Here is a 24,558-nt window from a genome sequence, read left to right as displayed (position 1 = left end):
GGTACTCGTTAACATTTCCCTTATTTTAATCAATCATCTATCATTACCTCTCATCTAAAATACATTAATGTCACCAATGTTATCAAAAAGCTATATCACCTTAGTGAAATCTGTTTATGTACACGTTGACTGAAGGTGTCCGACTCTGCTAGATTTATTTACTTTTGCCAATATAATAATAATAATAATAATAATAATAATAACAACAACAACAACAACAAAAATAATGAAATCAACTGACATTACAAAAATGAAATCGACATTTTCTTAAAAAAAAATAAAATGAAATCGACATAATAAAGTAATAAATTATGTGATGTGCCAAAACTATGTGTTGGCATAAGGTCTTGAAAGTCTGATTTAATAAAGTAATAAATTATAATAGATAGATTCTAGCATAAAGTAGAGTACGAAAACAATATTGGCTATTGCATGAGGGGTTAGATAAATAAAACCATTTACAATCTTCCAACTAACCATTTTTGTTATTTTAAAAACTTTACTCTTGTGTTGATATTTATTGGTTTCTAATCCAAATGAATGCTCTGGTGGCGATCTTGATGGAGATTTATTTTTCATAAGCTGGGATAAAAACCTAATCCCATCTCAAACTGATAATTCCATCCCATGGATTACATAGGAGGAATGCTTCATATCCATAAGCTAGGTGACACTAGAGGTAATTTTTCAACAAAGTTGCATGATTTTTTTTTACTTCTTTTCTACGTAGCACCGACTCTTCAAGTTGAAATCTAGTGCGACACGTGTATGACACATACACATATAGTTACATTCCATTTGACATTATTTTAAATTATTACTTGTGTTCATGCGTTAGTGTCGTGTTCAATGCTCGTACTTGTGCTTCGTTAACAAAATTTGAACTTGTTCCTTATTTGTTTGATACCTCTATGTAGAAAATATTCAAAAATTTTGTTGATTACATGATCAAGGACACTTTGAGTCAACAATAAAATTGAGGTCTAACATTGTCTTATCAGAGAAGTTTGTCGAAGAAGCATATGATCATCAACTTGAAGTTAATGGTTTTAAGGCCTTTCTTGACTGCCTCAACTCACAAGAAATGTATGCAGAGAAGATGAGCTCTTTGATGAGCTTCTATGATGCAGCGCGATAACAGAAGATATGGAGATATGAAGGATCAAATTCTGATCTCTGTAAAGGATCTTCAGCTTGAAGCTAAAGAATGGTTTGAAAGTGATTGTCAGCACATGAACACCAACTTATGGCATCTGCATGGTATCATGTGACCTATAACCACAAATATTACCACAAAAACTCCACTTTTTTAGGCTTTCCATGGATTGTTGGTGATATTTTATTGTATATCAAGTATGCAAATACCTCCTCTGTCCTTAAAAAAAAAAGACATTGCTGTGAAATGATTGTCACTTTTAGTTACAATGTAATTTATTTTATTTTTTTCTTTTCAATTGTACCTTTTAATTAGTGCTACTACCTCCGTCCCAATTTAATTGACACAATTTTGTTTTTCACACATATTAAGAAAAATGTATAAATAAAGGGGAAAGTGGAATATATTGTATTGGGAATGATAAAAGTAGTATTATTTAGTGTTATATTGTATTGGGAATGATGAAAGTTGTATTGAAAATTGAAATGGGTCAGTTATTTTGGGACACTTTTTTTTAGAAAATGGGTCAGTTATTCCGGGACGGAGGGAGTATATGTGTCACTTCTAAGTTATTAGTATTACATTTGCACTTATAATAATGAGAATACACCTGTGGTTAATGAAGTTGATTTGGTAAAGTGTTTTTTATATATTTTTTTTATTTATATTTTCTCTTTAATATGTGTGGAATGTGATAGTTTGTTTCAATCCAAAAAAAATGTAATAGACGGATGGAATAATAAAGTTTACAGTTGAATGGTTTTCTCTAGTGCTCTATGCAATAGAGAATATCGAAGACAAGCCATTTTTCAGTGGATGATAAGTTTCTGTACATGTTGATTGAATGTGAGATTTTGTTTCTATGCCATTCTGCTAGATTTACTTCTGTCAAATTAATAACAATATCTTAATTGTTATCTTATATCTCAATCCGTTTCTAATTAATAACTACATTAAAAATGACATTTATTTTGATATGATTTTTTTTTGTAACCCTCATTGTACTTAAATTAAGGCGGGACATAAGCCACAGCTTAAACAAGTTGGAATCACTCCACATAAGCATCAAAACAAACAAAATTATTAATAAACATATGGAAAAAGAATGTTCTTTTTGGACGATATGGAAAAAGAAATTTACTACTCCATCCGTTTCAAAATGGGTGTTGTTTTAGGTATTTACACACATATTAAGAAATGCAATGATTAAAAGAAAGAGAATGGTTATTTTATCAAATTATCCTTATTAACTATTGGTTAGTTTTAAAAGTAATGATTTTGGAAGTAGTGTGCAGAGTATTAATTGGTGGGTACAATTGAAAAGAAAAAGTTATTATTGCATTGAAAACTGAAAGTGACATTCATTTTAAAACAATTTTTTTTGGCTAAAGCGATACTCATTTTAAAACGGAGGGAGTACTGTGACTGTGGATCTTGTAAAAAGTATCTGTGATTGACCAATTGAAGATAAAAAAACAATGTCACGTCATTTTAATCCTTCAAAAAAAATGTCACGTCATTTTAACGTGTAGTAAATGTTTCCTAAACAATATATCGTAATAATACACCCTGCTTTGTCCTTACATTAGGGAAAAGTTAGGTATGCTTTTATATCTGTCTAAGGGCCCGCAACTCCGCAGGAATTGGTCTTGCAAAGACCATTAGGAGACTCAAGTGGAGGAGAAAAGAAATTGGGACATAATGCGTAATATAAATTGACATTATTAGCGATCACTTTATAAGAAAAAATATAAGTCTGATGTGGGATGGATACGACTCTTGATAAGAGTTTATATAGACGAAATAATCCTCATCTTACACATCGGCAGTGGCGGAGCTAGGATTTTTATAAAGCGCGAAAAAAAAATTGCAATACATTTATAGGGGTTTACATAAGAAATTGCAAGCAAATAATAAAAAATTTAAAGAAATCGCCCAATTTATAGAGGTTTATATAAGAATTTCAAGGGGATTTACATAAGAAATTGCAAAACATTTGGGCCGAAGCCCGGGCGAGTGCCTAGGCTCGCCCGGCCTTAGAACCGCCCCTGCACATCGGTTTTGTGGAATTGTGTTAGGCCCAACTACAATTTCAAGGGTCACCAAGAGTTTATATAAAGGAGACAATTTTCACCATACAAGTTTTGTAAGGATGAGTTATACCCCAAATTTAAGGAAGTCAAATTGACCCTCCATCAGATTATCAAACATCTTGAAAAAGAGAAAAATCATTTATGTTCACGGTGTTGAGACTTGAGACTCAATAGTATCAATTGCTGATGTGCTAAAAAAGAGAATATTTACTTACCAAGAGGATAAAAACACTTTATCCTGCCTTACCCTAACCCTACCCATCAATTCCCTCAGTCGTACATGACACACACAATGAGATGCTTCCAAGAAGCCTCTCAACTTGGCCCCAACCCAAATGGTACAAGATCCTCTTGGTTTATATCTCTCTACTCTTACTCTACAATTATCAATATCATTCAAAAGATGAAAATGAGTTGAAGGTGAAGAAGATATTCCCGACAAAAAACGAGTTGAAAGTATCCTAATTGGACAGCCAATTCATTTCGTGAAAGACTCATTTTAGTGATATTTCATTGTCACAATTCTATCAAAAAAAATAATATCACAATTTGACAATTCGCAAAGCAACACTCCACCGTCCCATATATATTGGCCCATCTATGATAATCATAGCCATTATGAAATTAAAATTTTTTTTTTTTAACAATATCAAGCTAAAGCATCTTCACTCCACCCAATTATCAACCATTAATTAAAAAATTACTATGATTTAATTTTGCTCCAATAACGGCAAAACAAAAAGATAAAAAAGTAATAATCACAATTAATTAACAGTAATAATCATTATAATAACCATTTCCACTTTGTTACCAACATATCCTTCTTAATATAAGAAAAAAACCTGTTGTGGAATTATCGTTTATAACCCAATCTGCCCTTCTGCCAGGCAGCCAAATTAAGGGTAAAAGGTGTCTGTAAAACTTAAAATCTAACTAAATATGTATAACTAGATATGATTAACTTTAATGAGGTCATGGTCAACTTGGTTTGGTTAAATGTGTCTTCATAATATTTAGTTACTTGCAATCTAATTGCACATGTGACGTTTTAAATCCTGGACGAACTGAATGCTACAGTAAAATGTTTAAAAAACAATATGCCTCACCAATCAAATCGACGGTACAATGGGTCACTCTTTTCAAACTATCACACTTCTCAATATTTGAACTCATTGTGCTCTGCTACTACTCTATATCACACAAAACAACACAGATCCATTTGGTTAAGACAATACACATTTCATACTTCTCTTCACTCTATCAATATTTTCGTCTCATAGATCTTCAAACATAACCTGGTAATCCTTCTTCAGTTATAACAATAATTTTTCACAAAAAATATGTGTGTCATTTTATATGTCTCATAGTTCATATCTGATATCTTTGTTTATGTTATTTTTTTGTCTATAATATGATGTTTTCATTGTTTCTGTTTAATGTTCATAGTTTAATAACATTTGATTTCGTGGCTTTCATTTTGTTTTTCTTTGTTTGTTGATTTACTTCACCATATTTCCGAGTTGTAATATCATTTGTTTGAACTTTCCTTCAGCTGAAAATGGCTGCACCCTTTGAAGTCAAAACTAGACCTTTTGTGTTTTTAAAAGACATCAACGAAAAGAAGGACTTTTGGAAAATTGCTGTGAGGGTTAGGGACAAATGGACGGTTGTTAAGGATGGAAGGGAGCACTTAGAAATGGTCATCGTGGATGCAAAGGTAATATGGTTACAAGGATATCATCTTATTTTTTATGAAAGTTGGTCTAATACGTTGTTTTTCTTTATTATAATAGGGTACTGATGTTCAAGTCATCATCCCAACGGCATATAAGGCTGAAGCCGATAAAAAGATTGAAGAAAATACAACTTATACCTTGAGCAACTTTGTGGTATTGACCAATGATTTGTTTTTCAAAGCATCGGTTAACAAGTACAAGTTGATTTGGACGGGTGGAACAACTGCTGTAGACCCTAATGTTCATGATATCCCTGATAGTGACTTGAAGTTCAAACCCTTTGCTGAAATTGTTGCTGGGAAATGGCGTTCTGATCTATTAGTTCGTAAGTACATTAACTTACAGTGTTTTGTTGATTTACTTCTGTTAAGTAGTACTTACTCCAACTGTAAAAAACACTTTTTTTCCAACAGATGTCATAGGATATGTTCATGAAATTGGGCATTGTCAACTAAATCAAGGAGGGTCTAAGAAACTGCAAGTGAACTTGGTTTTGAAAGACCTTAGGTGAAATTTAAATTATCCTTCAAACTACATTGTTTCTGACCATATATTGTCAATATCACTAAATATTGTGATAATGTGTTTAGTGACATCTCTCTACACTGCACTCTTTGGGAGGACTATGCTGCAAAATTCATCAAATTTAACAATGATAACAAGGAGTGTGGTCCAGTTGTAGTGATGTTGAAGTATGGGAAGATTAAGGAAGAAGGTTGTTTATTTTTCATATTTATCTTATACTATTATATTTAAATTGCATATATATGTGTGTGTGTGTGTGTGTGTGTGTGTGTGTGTGTGTGTGTGTTTGTATAAATATGTGTATATATATATTTTTTGAGGAGGATCTTTGCAAATGATTAATATTGCAGGTAAATACCCTCTCTGTGTTTCTAACACCTATGGTGCTACGAAAATGTATATCAATGCTGATATATCCCAAATCAAAAGGTTCAGGGAAAGGCAAGTATCTTAATAGCACTCATGATGTCTTGCAACAAAAACATTTGTTTAATGTAATACTAATTGATCCATAATACTTTGCAGTTTGCCCAAGAATGATCAGATGATGACACAAAGCCAAGTTATGTGTACACAATCATCTGCTGGGTCGCAATTTAGTACGGATGATGACTTGCTATCTAATCCGTTAATCATGCCACTGTCTGATATTCTGCAGCTTGATGAGGTATATCTTATTTGCTGATGTGTGCAAGGTAATATCTTATTGTAACTTCATCTGATATTCTGTGTTTTTATTTCTCTCAGATTTCTTATGTTGTAACTGTTGCAAAAATCGATAAGGTCAATTCAACTAAATTTGGTTGGTACTACATGGCTTGCTACAAGTGTAGTAAGATTGCTAAGGGTGAAAACCCTCCATACACTTGTGATGCAGGCCACAATACTGAGACAGAAATTGTCAGGTAAAATGTATTTCCTGCTTTATAACTAATTGATATATAACATAAGCTGATGGCCCATATACTGATTCATACATATTGTTCCTTTTAAGGTACAAACTTGAGCTGGATGTTTCGTATGGTGATACGAAGGCTACATTTGTTCTTTGGGATCGTGAATCCACACAGTTACTGGGGATTTCTGCTGCCCAGCTTCGAAGCAACATGATCCAGGTTTAATCAATAATATATTTTATTATATACTAATTTGACCTTTCTCATGAGTTTCATATATATCTCAAATATTCAAAGAAAACCTTAGGTGTTTCATATATTATTGATTATTATATGGTTTATCATTTAGGCTGGTATTACAAACCGACTAGAATATCCAATGCTAATGGATGGCATAGGTGGGAAGAATATGGCTTTTAAGATCAAATGGCAGCCAAAATGGAAGACAATATCTGTCGTTTGCTATAGAGAAGGAGATGTTTTGGCAACGTTGGTCAGTTCTAAGTTCCCAGAAGCTGTGGTATGCATTAATGAAGTTTTCACATCTTATTTATGTTATTACTTTGATATATGCACATATCTAACTGCATTATTATAATCCATATGATCAAACAACAACTGTTGAGAGCCTTACCACATTATTTTGTTATTGTCTAATTCACGAGATCAACGAGTCACGCGCTGAGTCAGCCGATGATGCTGAAAAACCTCCCGACAGTGTTGCGCTTACTGAAGAGGTCACCATGTCTGTTGTAAGTATTTATTAGTTGTGAAGTTGATATAATTAGTGCATTGGTTTAGACTTTTTAAAATATATCTATTTGAGACATGGTTTTTTACCTTTTATTTTCAGGAGCCCTCTGCAACTGCTGAATACGATCCGGACACATTGAGCCAGCTCACCCCAATGAGTGATAAGTCTCAAGGAAAGGTTACCAATCATGCGTCTGCTGATAAATTCACCCCTTTGAAGATGCCCGAAACAGTTGTGCTTCCTACGACTGCGACATATGAAGAGATCATTCCTGCCAAACAGTCTTCGTCAAAGAGGGTTAAGGTTATCAAGACTGAAAAGAAGTGAAACATGATCTATGTTACTACTTACCTAAGGATGATCCCTGTTTTGTAATATTACTAATATTGCTTTATCTCTTGGTACCAAACTTTCTGCCAATGTGATAATAGACAAGTTATTCATCCAATATAGGATGCTATATCTATATCTATATTATGAACCTTGGGTTCTATATATGTTATTAACTCATTAGTCTCTTTATAAACAATTTCATCCTGTTTTAACAATATTCCTGAGTTATATCTGATAGGAGCAAACGTTCCACATTATGTTGCAAATTGCTTCCACCACTATTACTTTGAAAGTCTCTTTATTGATCTACCACATTTCTATAATGGTCAACATCTTATGAAAATGATTTCATATACATATCTTGCTTACACGTACAACGCACTGTACAACATAGCTTTATATATGAATTCCTATTAACACAAATCTTAAAAATTATTATAACGAACAAGTACACAATCAATCTTATATATTTATCTTCCAATAACACATTACAGTATAAGATTATACATTAAGCTCTCAATTTACACAGTATCTAAATGTTTACCTCTTTTAACAACACATTACAATATAATAGTAAATACCAACTTTTAGACAATGTCAAAATGAACAATTCAGATCTACCATAATGGCTAAATTTTTTTTGGCTGGTTACACAGTCGCTTTTTTGCTGACTACACATTCACATTTTATTTTCTCTTTTAAGAACTCATTACACTATAATTTTAAATACCAAGTTTATAATTGGAGGTCAACATAAAAAATACAGATCTAAGGGCATTTAATTATGTTTTTGGCTTAGTGTGATATTTTTGTGTCACGCCGTTTCATTTTTAATTGCATAATTTTTTTTTTTTTAATAGTTTCATGCCAATATTACTCAATGACATCTACACTTATATGTCTACAATTTTACACTCAACGTTTTCTTTTGGACTTGACATGTGAGGGAAATATCATAGCAAATTGTGCCAAGCATTAAATGTTGTTATACTGTACACACTGTTGAGTAAACTTTGTGGTCTGCTGCCAAACGTGGTATGGAACCTGCAACTTTTGTAAATTATATTTTAATAATGACTTATATAAAACAATTATAACATACAAACACTCTCTCTGCATTATTAAGAATTTATCAAGTAATTAGATTCATTCATTTTGCCAAGATATGATTCATTTTCTACATTAGTACAAGGTGTGCTTCAGACATTGGTTAAGATCAAAACACGGTAATCCCTGTTATAATCTAGCTACTTTTTAACATGTTGTTGCAATACTTATATGTTTGTCTACCACTACAATATCACATCTGTAATGTCTTTTGTCCAAATCTGCATGTATTAGTTACTCTGTGATGTAAGCATTCATATCTTCATTGCATTTTAATGGAGATGCTATTCATATTCGTTTTAATCTTTTGACCCTATATCAACTTCCATTTTAACATACTACTTTTATATCATTCATTTTTATGCAAACTACATTTCATGTTGAATTTCAATATGTGATTTTAACAAGTGTCTACGATAGATATATGCTCATGCAGTCTGATCTGATAGTTAACTTAAATTCGATTTCAATTATTAACTTTTTCATTCAGCTACTTCATTTTAGAAAATGGACAAGGTAGGAAGTCCAACCTCTGATTCAAAGTCTGCAGAAGCTCGAAAAAGAAGAAAGACATTGTCCCAGGTTGCTAAACAAAAGACATCAAAGAAAGAGGTGTCCAGTTCCAAACTCAATACAAAATCACTTGATATCAAAAGTTATCCTTCTTCAACACCACTTGCAGATATAACTTCAGTTACACTGAACCAGCTAAATTCTGAAAACCAATCTCTTGAAAATAAAACAAATCCTTCAGTTAATCAACAAAATAGAATCTCTCAATTGAACCTAAGACCAAGGAAATATGTATCTGGTGTTAATCTACTCAACAAGTTTGCCTCAGCATCAACTAATGGACCAGAACCAACTACTTATCCTACACCTGTTTCTGGTTTGAAAACAACAACTCCTGTGTTCACAAATGTTAAAAGAAAGCTGCCAAGATCGCTTCAGCCTCAACAACAAATTCCTCGGCCGAATGCAACACCATTGCAGAGAATTCAGTCTAATCAAACTCAAACACACTCAACAAATGTTGGTAATCCCCAGTTCCAAACTTCAAGATCTATTTATGCTAAACAAGTCAATCACTCAAGAGCAAATGTCAAACCAATCCCTCTATCACAATTAGTTACAGAATATAATCCCGAATTTAACAGAATACCATCTAATGTTAAGTTTTCACGATCAATGTATTCTGATCCTGGAGCAAGTACTTCAACTAATCCTCATGCTGGAATCTTAAGAGAGATCAGAACTGCAAATGTTTGTGATTTATCAACCGCACCGAATCAGAACACTGCCAAGAGGAATAAACATGTATCAAAGGAAAATATACCACAAACATATTACAACCCATTTGCTTCCATTTTAAATGGCATTCCACTAAATCCATTTTCAATGCCAGCACGGATTCCTTCTCCTGATGGTGAAACATGTAAAGAACCTACGAAGACAAATGGGAAGGGTCAATCCAATAGAACCAAAAGGAAAGCTTTTACTACAGATGCTCAATATTATGCTGCAAATGGCATACATGAACCTAATGCCACAAATCCTGTAGATAATCTTTCAGACTCGTCATCAGATGAATCTGAATCTGATGATAGTCAACAATCTGATTCAGATTCTGAGAGTGAACAAGATCAGTCTGAACATATTGAGAATTATGCTCAAGGTACGTACCATCTTAACCCCAACTACTTACTGATTATCAAATATACATATACATCTAGCCAGTAATTAATAACCAATGTCTCTGGCATTTGCATTGCCACAGTTTATTCTGATATAGGTGATCCTGTGTGGGAATGCGAAAAATGTGGAGCTTTGATGTGGTATAATGAAAGAAAAGATAAATCAAGGAATACTACGATACCAAAATTTCAGTTATGTTGCGGTGGTGGCAAAGTGCAATTACCTCTGTTAGACCCACCTCCCCAACTGTTGCAAGATCTTTTAGATGGAAACCAATCACCAGGTAGCAAGAATTACCAAGCAAATATCAGGACATACAATGCAATGTTTTCATTTACCTCACCTGGAATGAAAATGGACAATGACATCAACAATGGAAGAGGTCCCCCAATATTAAGAATGCAAGGACAAGCATGTCACAGAATTGGAAGTATGTTGCCTTTACCTGGTGAGAGTCCAAAATATGCTCAACTATACATATTTGATACGGAGAATGAAATCTCAAATAGAATGAAAACCTACAGGTACAACATAAACATGTTTATTATTAATTTTTTAAAATTTCAGCTTATGGATAAAATTTCATATTGCTTAACAGGTCTGAATTTTTGTGGTTATATAGATCAAACAAAGACATTGATGAAGATATTGTGAAGAGACTCAAAGTTATGCTGGACCAGAATAATGTCCATGCACAAGTTTTCCGAATGGCAAGAGATATATTGCATGATCGTAATTTCCAAGATGTCAGATTGAAACTGATTGCTGATCGAAAAACTGATGGTAGAATTTACAACAAACCAACAGTATCTGAAGTTGCTGCACTAATCCTAGGTGATATAGACTCTGGTTCCCACAGAGATATCATCATGCAAGGCCAAACTGGAAATTTGCAAAGAATAGATGAATTCCATGCCAGTTATTTGAGTTTCCAATATCCTCTTATATTTCCATATGGAGAAGATGGATATCGTCCTTCCATTTTACTACGTTATGTTGACGATACTAACGTTACTAAGAAAAAAAGGTTGACAATTAAACATTGGATATCATTTAGAATACAAAACAGAAATGGTGAAGCAAAGACATTGATTTGCTCAAGAAAACTATTTCAACAATTCTTGGTTGATGTTTATACAATGATGGAAGCAGAGAGGCTAAATTGGTTGAGGAAGAACCAATCCAAATTAAGAGTAGGCAAATACAGACAGATCAATGCAAATTCTAGCAATGGAAATCAGAATCAGCCAACTTTACAAGGAAAAAGGGTGGTGTTACCATCAACTTTTGTTGGTAGCAAGAGATACATGGATCAATTGTATTTTGATGGTATGGCTATATCAAGTGCGGTTGGATTTCCAGATATTTTTATTACATTTACATGTAATCCTACCTGGCCAGAAATAACAAGAGAGCTTGCCAAAAATGATCTAAAACCACAAGATCGTCCAGATATTATTGCTAGGATCTTCAAGATTAAATTTGACGAGCTTATGACAGACTTGACCAAAAAACATGTACTTGGCAAAGTTTTGGCACGTAAGTATTTACCCTACATTTTGTATGTTCCAAACAAATGTTTTCAACCCTAATATATCAGCATTGTTCTTATCCTGTTCTTAACATATTTTCTTTTTTTACAGACATGTACACTATTGAGTTTCAAAAGAGAGGGTTACCACATGCTCATATTCTAATATTCTTACAGCCAGCAAGCAAATATCCAGCACCGGCAGATATAGATAAAATCATTTCTGCAGAAATACCTGATCCAAAGCAACATCCTGAGCTATACAGTTTAGTCAAGAAACATATGATTCATGGTCCATGTGGATTGGCTCGGATTGGGTCGCCTTGCATGAGAAACAATAAATGTTCAAAGTACTTTCCAAAACAGTTCACTGAAACTACTGTTGTGGATCAAAATGGTTATCCAGTTTACAAGAGAAGTGCAAATACACAGACAATTGAAAAAAATGGTATTTCATTAGACAATAGACATGTTGTTCCATACAACGTCAAATTACTATTGAAATACCAAGCTCATATTAACATGGAGTGGTGTAATCAGAGCACTTCAATAAAGTACTTATTCAAGTACATTCACAAAGGATATGATCGTATATGTGCAAAAATTGTGCCAACAAACAAACATTCCACAATTGAAAAACAACCAGTTGATGAAATCAAACAATACCTTGATTGTAGGTACATTTCCCCAAGTGAGGCATGTTGGAGAATTTTCTCTTTTAAAACACATGGCCGAAAACCTGCAGTTGAACGTATGTTTTTTCATATGGTTGGAGAGAAAGCCATATACTTTACTGATCATTCTCGAATGGAAAATGTACTAGAAAAAGCAAGTGTTACTGAATCAATGTTTACAGCATGGCTAATTGCAAATCAACAATATCAAGCTGCTAGAGAACTCACTTATGGTCAGTTTGTAACCAAGTTTGTTTATAACAAAAAGGATAGAGTTTGGACACCAAGGAAGAGGGGATTTACCATTGGTAGACTTATCTGGGTACCACCAACTACGGGAGAGTTGTTCTATCTGAGGTTAATGCTAACTGTTGTCAAAGGTCCCACAAGTTATGAAGATATCCGAAAAATAGGTCTAATCCAGTATCATAGTTTTAGAGATGCATGCTTTGCCATGGGTTTCCTTGATGATGATAAGGAATTTATAGGTGCCATAAGAGACGCATACCAATGGGGATCTGGTTTTTTCCTTAGAAGATTGTTTGTAATATTGCTACTATCTGGAGCAATGAATCGACCAAATCATGTTTGGCGCAGCACCATTCAGTGGTTGTCAGATGGAATATTACATGGTCAAAGGGTTTTAGCTAACAATCAAGGTATTCTTCTTAATTTCATGATTATTTCACAATTAGTTTAGTTTTTTTAATAATATGTTTTTTACAGACTTCAAAACACATCTTATGTTTGAATTGTGTTTGACATCAACTTTCATTTACACAATAGATATGTTGCTTACCGATGAAGAAATCCAAAACTTAACTTTGCTAGAGATTGAAAAGCTAATGCAATCAAGCAGGCGTAGTTTAAAGGAATTCCCTTGCATTCCTTACCCTAAGGGATATGTCTTAGAACAGCTAGGTAATCGACTTATCTATGATGAGCGCAACTATGACCCAACTGTTTTAAAACAAGAATTTGCTGAGTTGCATGCTTCTCTGACAGGTAATATAAGACAAAGTTGTTATGAAAAAATTAAATGAATTCATGTAATTGCTATTACTCATATATGTTTTTTGTTTAATGTTCTATGTACAGATGAGCAGAACAAGATATATGATAAGATTATGTTGGCTGTTTTAAAACAAAAAGGAGGAGTCTTCTTCTTGCATGGTTATGGTGGGACAGGTAAGACATTTATGTGGCGTACACTGGCAAGTTCATTAAGATCAAAACATGAAATTGTATTGACTGTGGCCACAAGTGGAATCGCATCACTTCTACTACCTGGTGGAAGAACTGCACACTCTAAGTTTAGAATGCCTGTTCCAACTCTAGACAACTCAACATGCAAAATAGATCATGACAGTGATCTTGCAGAACTGCTTCGTCAAACAAAATTAATTATATGGGATGAAGCACCAATGGCACATAAATACACATTTGAGTGTTTGGATAGAACACTTAAGGATATAATGAGTACACATGACAAAAAGTGTGATACCATTTTTGGGGGTAAAGTTGTTGTTTTTGGTGGTGATTTTAGACAAATACTCCCAGTTATTCCAAGAGGTGATAGATCTGATATTGTACATGCTACCATAAGTGCTTCATACATATGGGATCATTGTCAAGTGCTTACACTCACACAGAATATGAGATTGAAACAAGGTTCAAATGCTCAGGATAATAAGGAAATTGAAGAATTTTCTAACTGGCTATTAAGTGTGGGCGAAGGCAAGATATCTGAACCTAATGATGGTTATGCAGATATACCAATCCCGGAGGATATGTTAATCTTGGAGTTTAATGATCCTGTTCTAGCAATTGTAGAGAGTACATATCCAAACTTTTTGGATAATTACAAATCATATGACTATTTAAAAAATAGAGCAATTTTAGCTTCAACAATTGAGGTTGTTGACCAGATCAATGATTTTGTTCTTGATCTAATGCCAGGTAAATTTCATTTAATCTCATTCAACATTTTTTTTACCAAGTAACATGTTACTGATATTGATATTCATGTTTAATTCAAACAATCTAGGTGATGAGAGAGTATACTACAGTGCCAATTCCATTGATAGATCTGAAGTTAATGATAATAACATGATTGAGGTTTTGACTCCAGAATTCTTAAGTACTCTACATACTTCAGGGCTACCTAATCATCAAATTAAATTAAAAATTGGAGCACCAATTATGCTATTGAGGAATCTAGATCAGACTGAAGGCTTGTGTAATGGAACTAGAATGATTGTCACAAAGATGGCTACTCATGTACTTGAAGCTAAAATTATGGGTGGCAAACATCATGGAAATATAACATACATTCCACGAATGGATATGTCGCCATCCCAATCTCCATGGCCATTCAAATTATGCAGGAGACAATTCCCAATTATTGTGTCATATGCTATGACTATTAACAAATCACAGGGACAATCACTGGATTGGGTTGGTCTCTACTTGCCAAGAGATGTGTTTAGTCATGGTCAAATATATGTCGCTATATCAAGGGTCACCAGCAAAAAGGGTATCAAATTATTGATACATGATGAAAACAAACATCCAAAGGAAACTACAACTAATGTTGTTTACAAGGAAATCTTCCAACATGTTTAGAATGTAAGTTAAGCTCTTAATTTAAGCGCATTTTTTCCTTAACTCATCATGATTTCAACAATTCATATTAGCTTACTTACATTACAGGAGTTCTATGTCGTATTACAAAATGTTTGCTGCCCAATCGTCTCATAAGCCAGCTCCAACTATCCAAGTCCAACCTGAAAGTTATTAGCAATGATGTTATATATTTGAAACTAATTACTGTTCTTTACTTATTTTGAAGTATTCACCTTATGTTAATTCTCTTTATAACAGTTATCATTACCTGCCTTTTTACATTGTCAACTAACATCCTATTACTATTTTTACTAAAACTGTAGATTCATTTGTCCACTATCTCAAAATTGGAATTAGATTTTCTGTGAACATCACAACAAATAACTTAACATTAATAATACTTGCTTCCATACATTCTGTGGAACCAATTTATTGTTCAGCAGAATTTTTTTATTGGAGACTATATAAGATTTAAATTTGTAACCAATAATTATTATGTTTGTCACGTTTTTCATTTATGATTGTACCGATTTTAGTTTATATTGTTCTTTATATTTCATGCATTCTGACTTTTGTATTTTCAACATTATATGTTGTGCTATTTCTAATGTTTGTCACTTCATGTTATGCGTTTTTCTTTTATGAAAGTTATTAAATTTCAACATTTTATATGTTATGCTATTTTCATTCAGGTATATAAAAATATATCTATATATCTTTTAACCATGTATAATTAACTATATAATGAAATAAATTCAAACTATTATACATAAATTTTTCACAAGTACAAACTGACAACTTCAAAGTTCATAATACATAATTATAACTGAATAAATAAGATATTGAGTTCAACCATTATTACAAAATACTAATAATTAAAACAAACTACATCAAACAACTTAATTACTCCAGTTATCATATTCACTATCAATGTCACTTTCATATACAAAACGAACGTAGATATTCTTATCATAACCTTCAATGGAGAACAATAATCTATCACCAACTTCAACTTGACTTGCCTTAACAAACGCATGCCAACCACTACATATGTATCTCTTATAAGGATCTCCTTCTTCAGCACAAACCTCGCAATTAAATGCATCAACTGCATCTTGATCTCGATCAATTTGAGTTAGCATAATGTTCTTCTCAGAACTCAAAACACCTTCATAAGTAATATGACTAGGGAGACGCTGCATATTTTAAACAATATAATGATATTAATGCAATATAAAATAGTCAGCAAAGTTATATAAATATCACTTACAAGTTTGTGATTAGGTTGAATATGATATTCATTGACAATAATCTCCCAAGAATTTTTCTTAACATTCAAGAATGGAGGCAATTCAACTGGCTCACGATAATTGTCAACCATTACAATTTTCGATTTCTCAGCTTCAATATCTTCAACTGCCCCAGTTTTTCCCGTGTAAACACTGCTGCTGGAGGCATCGAAATCTAACTTCCTGGAAGAAGACATCTTAAAATGCAAAGACAGATCAAAGTATGCAGTGCTAAATAATAAGCAACAAATGGATGTGACGATGACTATTTATAACCTGAAATCGGGCCAATTTTAAGTTTGATATTACTCATGACCCGGTAACAAAAAGGCCCAACTATTTCTTATACAGCATTTACATTCGGTTTATTGATATTCTCACCCCTTTTAGTTAAGCAATATGTCTATTATAGTAATTAGGTAAGCAATATGTCTATCATTGTAATATAAAAAAATATACATCTTCCGTATAACACTATGCCAATGCATGCCTTTAACTTATATTAAGAAGGATAGATAAATGTTTTACATAATTTTTCATTTTCAATTCCTGAAAAATATTGTAATGCTACCATTAAATCACGCATACAACATAATTCGAATACACTTCAGTAGTAAGACACAACAAATTTTTTTTAATAATAATACACTTTCTATAAATGATAAAATACAATAAATGTCCTATGGATAATATAATATAAATACAACTTCATTTACAAAACATACAACAGTAATAAAAAATACATGGAATACAGTTCTTCATCAATAAGAGCACTACCAGTCAATCAAAGATCGGTCTATTGCAGTGTAGCACCATTGATGTCATCTTAGTCTAATCTACCATACTTCATAACAATCTACGCAGAGGTATTACTACATTTACTTCAACAACTTTTTAAAAAAATTTCAATGCACTTATAATAATTTTATTAAATTATGTGACACATATTTTGTCAAATAGATCCCATAATTATTTCCTAACTATATTTTGAACTACAGCAAATTTGAACCGTCATACATGCATATGGAATTAGTCATAATGTTTGATTCTACAATTGTATCCTAATATTAATACTCACACAAGTGCCCTAATACATTTAGAATTATAATTGCAATAAACATAATTAGTAATTGTAAATTTTTTACTGCCTAAATCGCCCCCGACAAACCAGTACCCGTGCGGATGCACGGGTATGTTACTAGTTTACAATATAAAAAGAAAAAGAAAAAAGTAATTTCTCATAGTAATTAGGAAAGGACAAAATAAACAAGTGACGCAATGGTTTATTATGATGGTATCCACCGGTGGAATGTTTTTTACACTTTCACCAACCAAAACCCCACACCCATTTCTCCAGCTCATAATGTACACACTCCAGTGCACATTAGCTCATGCCGCGCACTCAAACTAACCCGCCAATTTCACCCTCCGGTTCCGGCGCAACAGACTTAATATTAACGGCGGCGTAACGCGTAGAGAAATTCCGAAACCCGTCGTCGTGGCTATCTTCATTCTGTCCCTCATCAAAGTTTAACGCATAACTCAACGGATCGTATTGACACTTTGTCATACGCTTCGATCGATGGTTGTTGAATTTCCGAATGAAATTCTTCCATCTTGGACCAGCGACGATCTCCGACCAGGCTCGGAGTTTCTTTAAGGCGTTGAGGCCGCGAGACCACCATCTATCGGCGGTGGTTGTGGTGGTGGTGGGATGGGATTGAGAAAAGGAGGCGGAGCGAACACGTTCCCACCAAACGGAACGGCGGCGTGAGGCGAAGCAGGTGGGGAAACATAAGGCGCTTGATCTCTTTTGTTGGAGATGAGCGGTTGGTGATTCAAGCTCTAGCTCAACGGACATGTCAGGAATTGTTGAGATTGGAATTGTGAATGAATGATTATGTGATGATGAAGTTTTATAGTGTGTAGTTTACTAGTTTATGGATTGATGAAGAAGAGAGTGTGAAGTTATAAAGAAATAAATAGGTAATACGTTCGGGTTGGGCTTGGCCACACACACACACACACGGAGTATTTAATATCCTAGTGTAATTTAGTGTACACTATACTGCAACCACTCACTCTTTTCACTCAAGTTTGTAAATATATGAAATAAAAATAATTATTAAAAATTCACAATGATATATCAGGATATCTTTTTAATAAAGTGTATACTACCTCCGTCCCGGTATAATTGACCTACTTTGGTTTTTCACACAGATTAAGAAAATTGTATAAATAAAGGGGAAAGTGGAATATATTGTATTGGGAATGATAAAAGTAGTATTATTTAGTGTTATATTGTATTGGGAATGATGAAAGTTGTATTGAAAATTGAAATGAGTCAGTTATTTTGGGACATTTTTTTTTAGAAAATGGGTCAGTTATTCCGGGACGGAGGGAGTACTATTTTTCAATGTGAACAAATCATATGTTTGATCTTAAAAGTTAAAATTAGAGTCAATAGTTTAATGATGCAAAATATAATCAATAGTGGTATAAGATTGCTTAAATTTTATAGTATTACCAATAAAATATGATTTGTTTGTAATTTTTCTATAAAAAAAAGTACTTGTGCAATAATAATATGTTAATTAATTAATTAATAGAGGAAATGAGCGCCCACAGGGGAAAAAAACAGCGGATGTGATCCAAAGAAAAACCACGGAGTCACACACGTATTGGGCACGGGTATCTCGTTGGCAATCCAGCACAGCACCCATGGCAGTGACTGACTACTAGTGGTGAGTCGTCGACATAGTAAAGTCCACCAATGCATCTCTCTCAGCTCTTATCCATAATTCTGTCACCTCAAATAAAAGCATCTTTCCTTTCTCATCGCCTCGTGTCATTTGTCCCATTTATTTCTTAATTAATTAATACTACTTCATTTTCTCTTTTATTTTCTTCAATTTTAAATCATTAAATTTCTTTTTTTTATAATAAAATAGTAAATAGACAAATTATTAAGCATAAAAATTGTGAACATAGATTAAACTTATCCTTTAATTTTACAAATTAATAGACACATCATTCAAATTATGACGTGTATGTTAAAACGGCTCATTAACTAACTTTTATCGTTAAAGACTAATATAACATTGATGTGAAATCTACCTAAAAAATCTATGTAGAAGTCAAATATTCACTTAACACGTCATATCATATAGCCTATAACAAATAGAGTTAACAACTAAACTATTACTATAAGCAAAAGTCAAAACATATTTAGTCTAAATTAAAACTAAATACATTTTGACTTTTGTTTCTATTAAAGATTGGGGAAGTATCTTTTAATTCATAAAATTGAATGAAAAGTTTTACTAATGTTCATAGTTTACGAATAATCTGTCTATTCACTTATTACAAAAAGGCACATCAACCTAAAATATATGTGCAGCATTATTGTTTTTTAAGAGGCAGAATAAAATATATATTAAAAGCTTCTTCAAAATTATTGTTCGACGATTTTTCTTTAAACTATTAAAGCCATTGCACTTGAGGTGACACACAAATTTTGATGGCTCCATAACCAAACCAAAATAAACCGATCCCCTTAGTTTAAACAAGAGAAATGTTAACGAGTGCCCCCGGGGCACTTTTTAAGGGCTATAAGTAGCAAGTATTTATAAAAATGTGTGTAATCAATGCATTGGAAATCGAAATATTTTACTTATTTTGGTATGCTTAACGAGTGCCCCCGGGGCACTCGTTAACAAGACCCATTAAACAAAGGTTGCAGCCAGCATCATTTGGCTCAACGAAGCATCATTATGTTTGGATAGAACCCAAAGATAGATTCTCAAAGTGATCAGGGGATAACAATCATAGTTAAAGATATTATGAGATGAACTCTGCAATTTCCATCCAAAGGGCATCTCCTAATACAGTTTAGCAGAGTCTCTAAAACAGTTTAACAGTACAATGACAATGATTGTTTTCTGTTTCCTTTAAGGGTTAAATGAGAATTATGCAGCTGTCAACTCTCCAATGTTGATGATTATTATGAAAGGACTCCACGAAACCTTATACAAAAACTAATATCAATTGATCCAATACCATACCTCACTGGCTCACCAATGTGTTTTTAATGGTAATTAAACAAGAACATCAATTACAAGTTGGCATCTTGTCTAATCCTACAATTCCTACTGTCAAAACAAAGACTAAGCACATGTATGCCAGAGGCAAGGCCAATCCTAAGTTATTTTTTCCACAAAATCTGCCGCCTTGAAGCAGCAAATCCATTGTGAGGCAAAAACGGGTTATTTGTCTTATCACTATCCGCTTTACCGAACTCAAAGGCTATAAACAGTCAGTTAAACTGACATGACGGTTACAGGTTGGAAATGGATAGACAAATTAAGGCCTCAGAAAAAACAAAAAGAAAATCTGGATCCTTAATTGAACTTCCCACAAGGCAAGAAACACATGGAATACAAATGATCAAATTTTTTAAATCACTAGTAAAGATTCCGTGCAATTGTGGGAAAGTTGCAGAAAACAGAGGTGCAAAACTCTGCCACATGTCAGTTGCAGATGACTTCTCATAGATAAAAAATAAATAGATTCCTCCAAACTTCAAAGATACACGTGACAACAAGTTGGTCTTTCATTAATGTAAGATGAGCACCATATAGACTAAATCAGATGAAAGAAAAATTGAGGGAAAAAAGAGATGTCCGTTCTGAACATGAGGGAACAAACTGATGTCGATTTTTACAAGACCAACTTGATGTCTTTAGAGGACAACTTTGAGTATTTAGTCTTAAAGAACTAGCACCACAAACACTTGGAGCAAATCACCAATTCGCCCCCTAAAACCGTAGGGATTGAACACTTCCCCTCTGAAATTTGTTGATAGACGAAAAAGATCCTGATTTTGAATGACATCGCGCAACTTGGTCCTTCTATTAATTTTTATTTTTATTTTGAAAAAGAGTCCTTCTGTTGACTTGTAAGAGCTAGTTTGAAAGTAAGTTATTTAATTCAGAGACTAATTCGTTGGTAAGTGATAAAATTCAAGAACTAACTTGAGATAAGGTCTTTTTTTCCTGTTATATAATTCAGAGACTAATTTGATGGTGGTAAGTGATAGAAATCAGGAACTAATTTGACAATAAATTAGATAGTACAAGTTAACAGAAAGACCAAGTTGCACGACGTAACTCAAGATCAAGGTCTTTTATCCCTGTTAGCAAGTTTCAAGGGTAAATGCTCGAACCCTACAATTTCAAGGGATGAATTGTTGATTCACTCGAATAATTGATAGTAACTACCAAATTAGTGTCCTGCACATCTCTAGAGGACCGACCTAATAATATCGTCCACATCTTTAATCAAATAATAACAAGTCTCACAATAACCAGAATGAAAAACAAGTGTCAACAGCCAATTGACCTCATGATGTTAATACTTCATAGCATTATACATAAACAAATTTACAAACAACAATGATAATGTAAAAACTATATCATGATTTAATAACACGTGATCAACTATAATAATATCATACATAGAATTTAACAACTTCACATCGTAAGTGCTTATATATAAGCTATTACTATAACAAAAGATAAAATAAAGTCAAACTGTTTTCATATAAGCTATCGTGACGAGCTTACAAACATGTCATAAGTCATTTTTATAAACCCCTTCAAACAGTCTCACAGGTACTAATTAGATTAAATACAGCAATCCAAACATACCCTAAGTTAATTAGATTAACTAAAACTTAAGTACTACAAACAACTGAACATAAGCTATTAAAGTGTCTTCAAAATGAAACAAACATGGGTACTGAAAGGTGACCTACATTTCACATAGCAGCGTAAACCCCAAGATCACGACCATGAACAGTCAAGAAAACATTACCCGCAGACTCCGAACTACCAGTATCAAGAGAAATAGCACCAAAAATTGATCGAAAAGCACCACAAACCACAGCAGTGGAAGAAGAATTGGTCTTGGGCGAGACACGAACCACCTTGTGCAAACCCAAACGCATTGCATCAACGGCACAAGATGAGTCGACATTGGAGATTAGGGACAAGCGACGGTTCAACTCTTTGGCGGAAATATCAACGTCTTTCGAAAGCAAATTGAAAGAAACTGATGTTTCAATGATTGTAGCGCCTAAAATGCTGAAAGCTTTGTTGTTCTCTTCGGAGAAAGAAGCGTGGGTCATTGCACGACGAAGAAGACTTATGCTCTTGAAAGTGTACCTGATCATCATGTAATACACATTGAATTAACAAATTAAATAGAATTTGGTAAAAAAAAAAAAAAAACAAATTAAATAGAATAAAATGAAAAGAGAGGGTTTCTGAATAAAAGGACAGGGGCAAACCCTAGTTGTTTCTGGAGGGTTTCGAGGGCGGATGAAAATGGTGAGAATGAGTGTCCCTGCAAGAACAAGATTAATGAAAACTGTTTCTATTAATGGATTGTTTCGATTTTGGAGAAAAATAAGAGAGAAAGGGGAAAAGGAAACCTGAACGATGGTAGCATGGGGAAGGATCGCAATGAGGAAGATGGTGAAGACGATGAAGGTACGAGTGGATTGCATTTTGAACGGAACGGAACGGAACGGAACTATGTCACTCTCGTTTTGCTCAAGTTGAAACCCCTTTTACTTGTCTGTGAACTTGGTTATCCCCAAATAACAAGGTGAATTGGTTATAGGGAAATGGAAGGAGGAAAATTTTTATATTCTTCTTTATAGAAAGAGAAGATATTTTCTAAAAATTATAGTAGTAACATTTTTGAATTAATATAACCTTATACTATAGTACAATAGTGAAATTTTAGTTTACATTTTTTTTCATTGTTAATAAATCATTAATTAATTTCCTCATTGAGCCTAACATAAAATATTGAAGTATGTTATTTTAACAATAAAAGTATGAAAGGGTTATTTTAAAAACTATTCAAAAATGATTGTATAAATATCATTTTTCTAAAATATTAAGTATAAAATTTCTCACCTCCAAACAAACTTACTTTTATGAAAAAAATTCTTATTTCATTTTTTCTTATGAATATAAAGTTCTTCTTTCATTACATCAACAATATCAACTACTATTATAAGAATAAATAAAAATCAATTTCATGTAAAGGTAAATAAGGCTTTTTAACATTTTTCTTCTTAATATAAGAATGCATAAATCTTGTTTTTTTTTTTGTTGAAGAAATGCATAAATCTTGTTATCTTGTGATTTTATGACTCATGTTAAGGGAGTTTGACTTTGCTTTATTTACTTTGCTTTATTTATTTATTGTCCATTTTTAAAAGAAATAGATACACAAGATAAAATAAGGGTTTAGTCCATCCCTCTAAACTATCATTTGTGTCAATCTTTTGTCATATCATTAACAAATCAAAATATATTACATCGCCATCTTTCTTTCTCTTGTAAGATGTTGAAATGATCTAGGTGTCCATGAATTACTTTCTTAAAAAAAAAAAAATGTTATTTTTAGGGGTGTCATGGCATCTTCATGCTTACATTTTCTTCTAGCATCGAAGATATGCACACAAATGAAAAATTGATTGACTAATTTTTTAAACCAAAATATTTGATATAATCTAAAATTCAATTGATACCTTATAGGCAAAGAAATAAAGAGGATGATACGATAGATGTTAATAAGGTGAGAAGATAGATAAAGAGAAAATGAAATATACAATAAATATAGAAGAAGTAGAAAATAGAAATGTTCAAATATTATTATTCTTTTTTAAACATCTAAAAAAACTCTAATCAATTTTCTAATAAGAAGAAAATCCAAACCCTCCCATCATCCCCAACTACCCATCATCATTTCTTTGTCCTTCAATCCTTGAGAGAGTGAACAGAAAGCTTTTTTATAGGGACCGAATGAGAATTATTAAAAGGGAGTTTAGGTGTTAATTACACGTGGTCATCATTTTGGCCCCTGGTGGCTGAAAAGAACAGTTGTGAGCCACACAATAAACAAAACACTAGCGTGTGTTGAGTTAAAGACAAGTGACCGACATTCACTGTTCTACAAGGTGTGTTGCAATTTTAATGACCAACTCAGTAGTTTCTCACAAAATTTAACATTTCATTCTACTTCAATTGTTACTGCATTTACAGAGCAGATTATAGAGGACTAGTTTA

General features: G+C 33.0%; 5 protein-coding genes and 1 long non-coding RNA gene across 6 annotated transcripts; 2 read left to right on the top strand and 4 right to left on the bottom strand.

Annotated features, from left to right (window-relative positions):
* Nucleotides 1-4,097: 4,097 nt before the first annotated feature.
* LOC146901763 (uncharacterized) lies at nt 4,098-7,708 on the top strand. The gene is made up of 12 exons (XM_085736040.1): nt 4,098-4,547; nt 4,802-4,966; nt 5,043-5,310; nt 5,399-5,492; nt 5,576-5,700; nt 5,861-5,951; nt 6,036-6,177; nt 6,258-6,415; nt 6,505-6,625; nt 6,756-6,926; nt 7,072-7,158; nt 7,260-7,708. Exons 2-12 carry the CDS (start codon nt 4,808-4,810, stop codon nt 7,485-7,487), a joined length of 1,644 nt encoding a protein of 547 aa, XP_085592166.1. The 5' UTR covers nt 4,098-4,547; nt 4,802-4,807; the 3' UTR covers nt 7,488-7,708.
* A 1,605-nt stretch (nt 7,709-9,313) lies between these two features.
* On the bottom strand, nt 9,314-15,526 carry LOC146901761 (uncharacterized). Its single transcript, XR_015023003.1, has 6 exons — nt 15,206-15,526; nt 12,493-12,565; nt 12,062-12,148; nt 10,741-10,813; nt 10,519-10,638; nt 9,314-10,044 (listed from the first exon to the last, which is right to left on the bottom strand). It is a non-coding gene; the product is annotated as an uncharacterized LOC146901761 (long non-coding RNA).
* Nucleotides 10,605-15,125, top strand: LOC146901762 (uncharacterized). The gene is made up of 6 exons (XM_085736038.1): nt 10,605-10,819; nt 10,918-11,834; nt 11,939-13,159; nt 13,287-13,520; nt 13,599-14,459; nt 14,548-15,125. Exons 1-6 carry the CDS (start codon nt 10,620-10,622, stop codon nt 15,123-15,125), a joined length of 4,011 nt encoding a protein of 1,336 aa, XP_085592164.1. The 5' UTR covers nt 10,605-10,619.
* Nucleotides 15,527-15,858: 332 nt separating the features above from the next.
* LOC146901760 (uncharacterized) lies at nt 15,859-17,631 on the bottom strand. Its single transcript, XM_085736035.1, has 2 exons — nt 16,396-17,631; nt 15,859-16,321 (listed from the first exon to the last, which is right to left on the bottom strand). The coding sequence occupies exons 1-2, from the start codon at nt 16,609-16,611 to the stop codon at nt 16,025-16,027; spliced, it is 513 nt and encodes a 170-aa protein (XP_085592161.1). The 5' UTR covers nt 16,612-17,631; the 3' UTR covers nt 15,859-16,024.
* Nucleotides 17,632-17,677: 46 nt separating this feature from the next.
* Nucleotides 17,678-18,410, bottom strand: LOC146901759 (uncharacterized). Its single transcript, XM_085736036.1, has one exon. The coding sequence runs from the start codon at nt 18,273-18,275 to the stop codon at nt 17,817-17,819; it is 459 nt and encodes a 152-aa protein (XP_085592162.1). The 5' UTR covers nt 18,276-18,410; the 3' UTR covers nt 17,678-17,816.
* A 3,580-nt stretch (nt 18,411-21,990) lies between these two features.
* Nucleotides 21,991-23,156, bottom strand: NFD2 (Ribonuclease III family protein). The gene is made up of 3 exons (XM_085736034.1): nt 22,908-23,156; nt 22,764-22,819; nt 21,991-22,638 (listed from the first exon to the last, which is right to left on the bottom strand). Exons 1-3 carry the CDS (start codon nt 22,980-22,982, stop codon nt 22,233-22,235), a joined length of 537 nt encoding a protein of 178 aa, XP_085592160.1. The 5' UTR covers nt 22,983-23,156; the 3' UTR covers nt 21,991-22,232.
* Nucleotides 23,157-24,558: the final 1,402 nt, after the last annotated feature.

Source organism: Medicago sativa, chromosome 8 (genome assembly GCF_051527215.1).
Source record: "Medicago sativa cultivar Bolivia chromosome 8, Bolivia_mono, whole genome shotgun sequence".
NCBI classification, from domain to species: domain Eukaryota; kingdom Viridiplantae; phylum Streptophyta; class Magnoliopsida; order Fabales; family Fabaceae; genus Medicago; species Medicago sativa.
The sequence above is the reverse complement of the archived record's forward strand: the minus strand, read 5'-3'. Positions and strand labels throughout refer to the sequence as shown.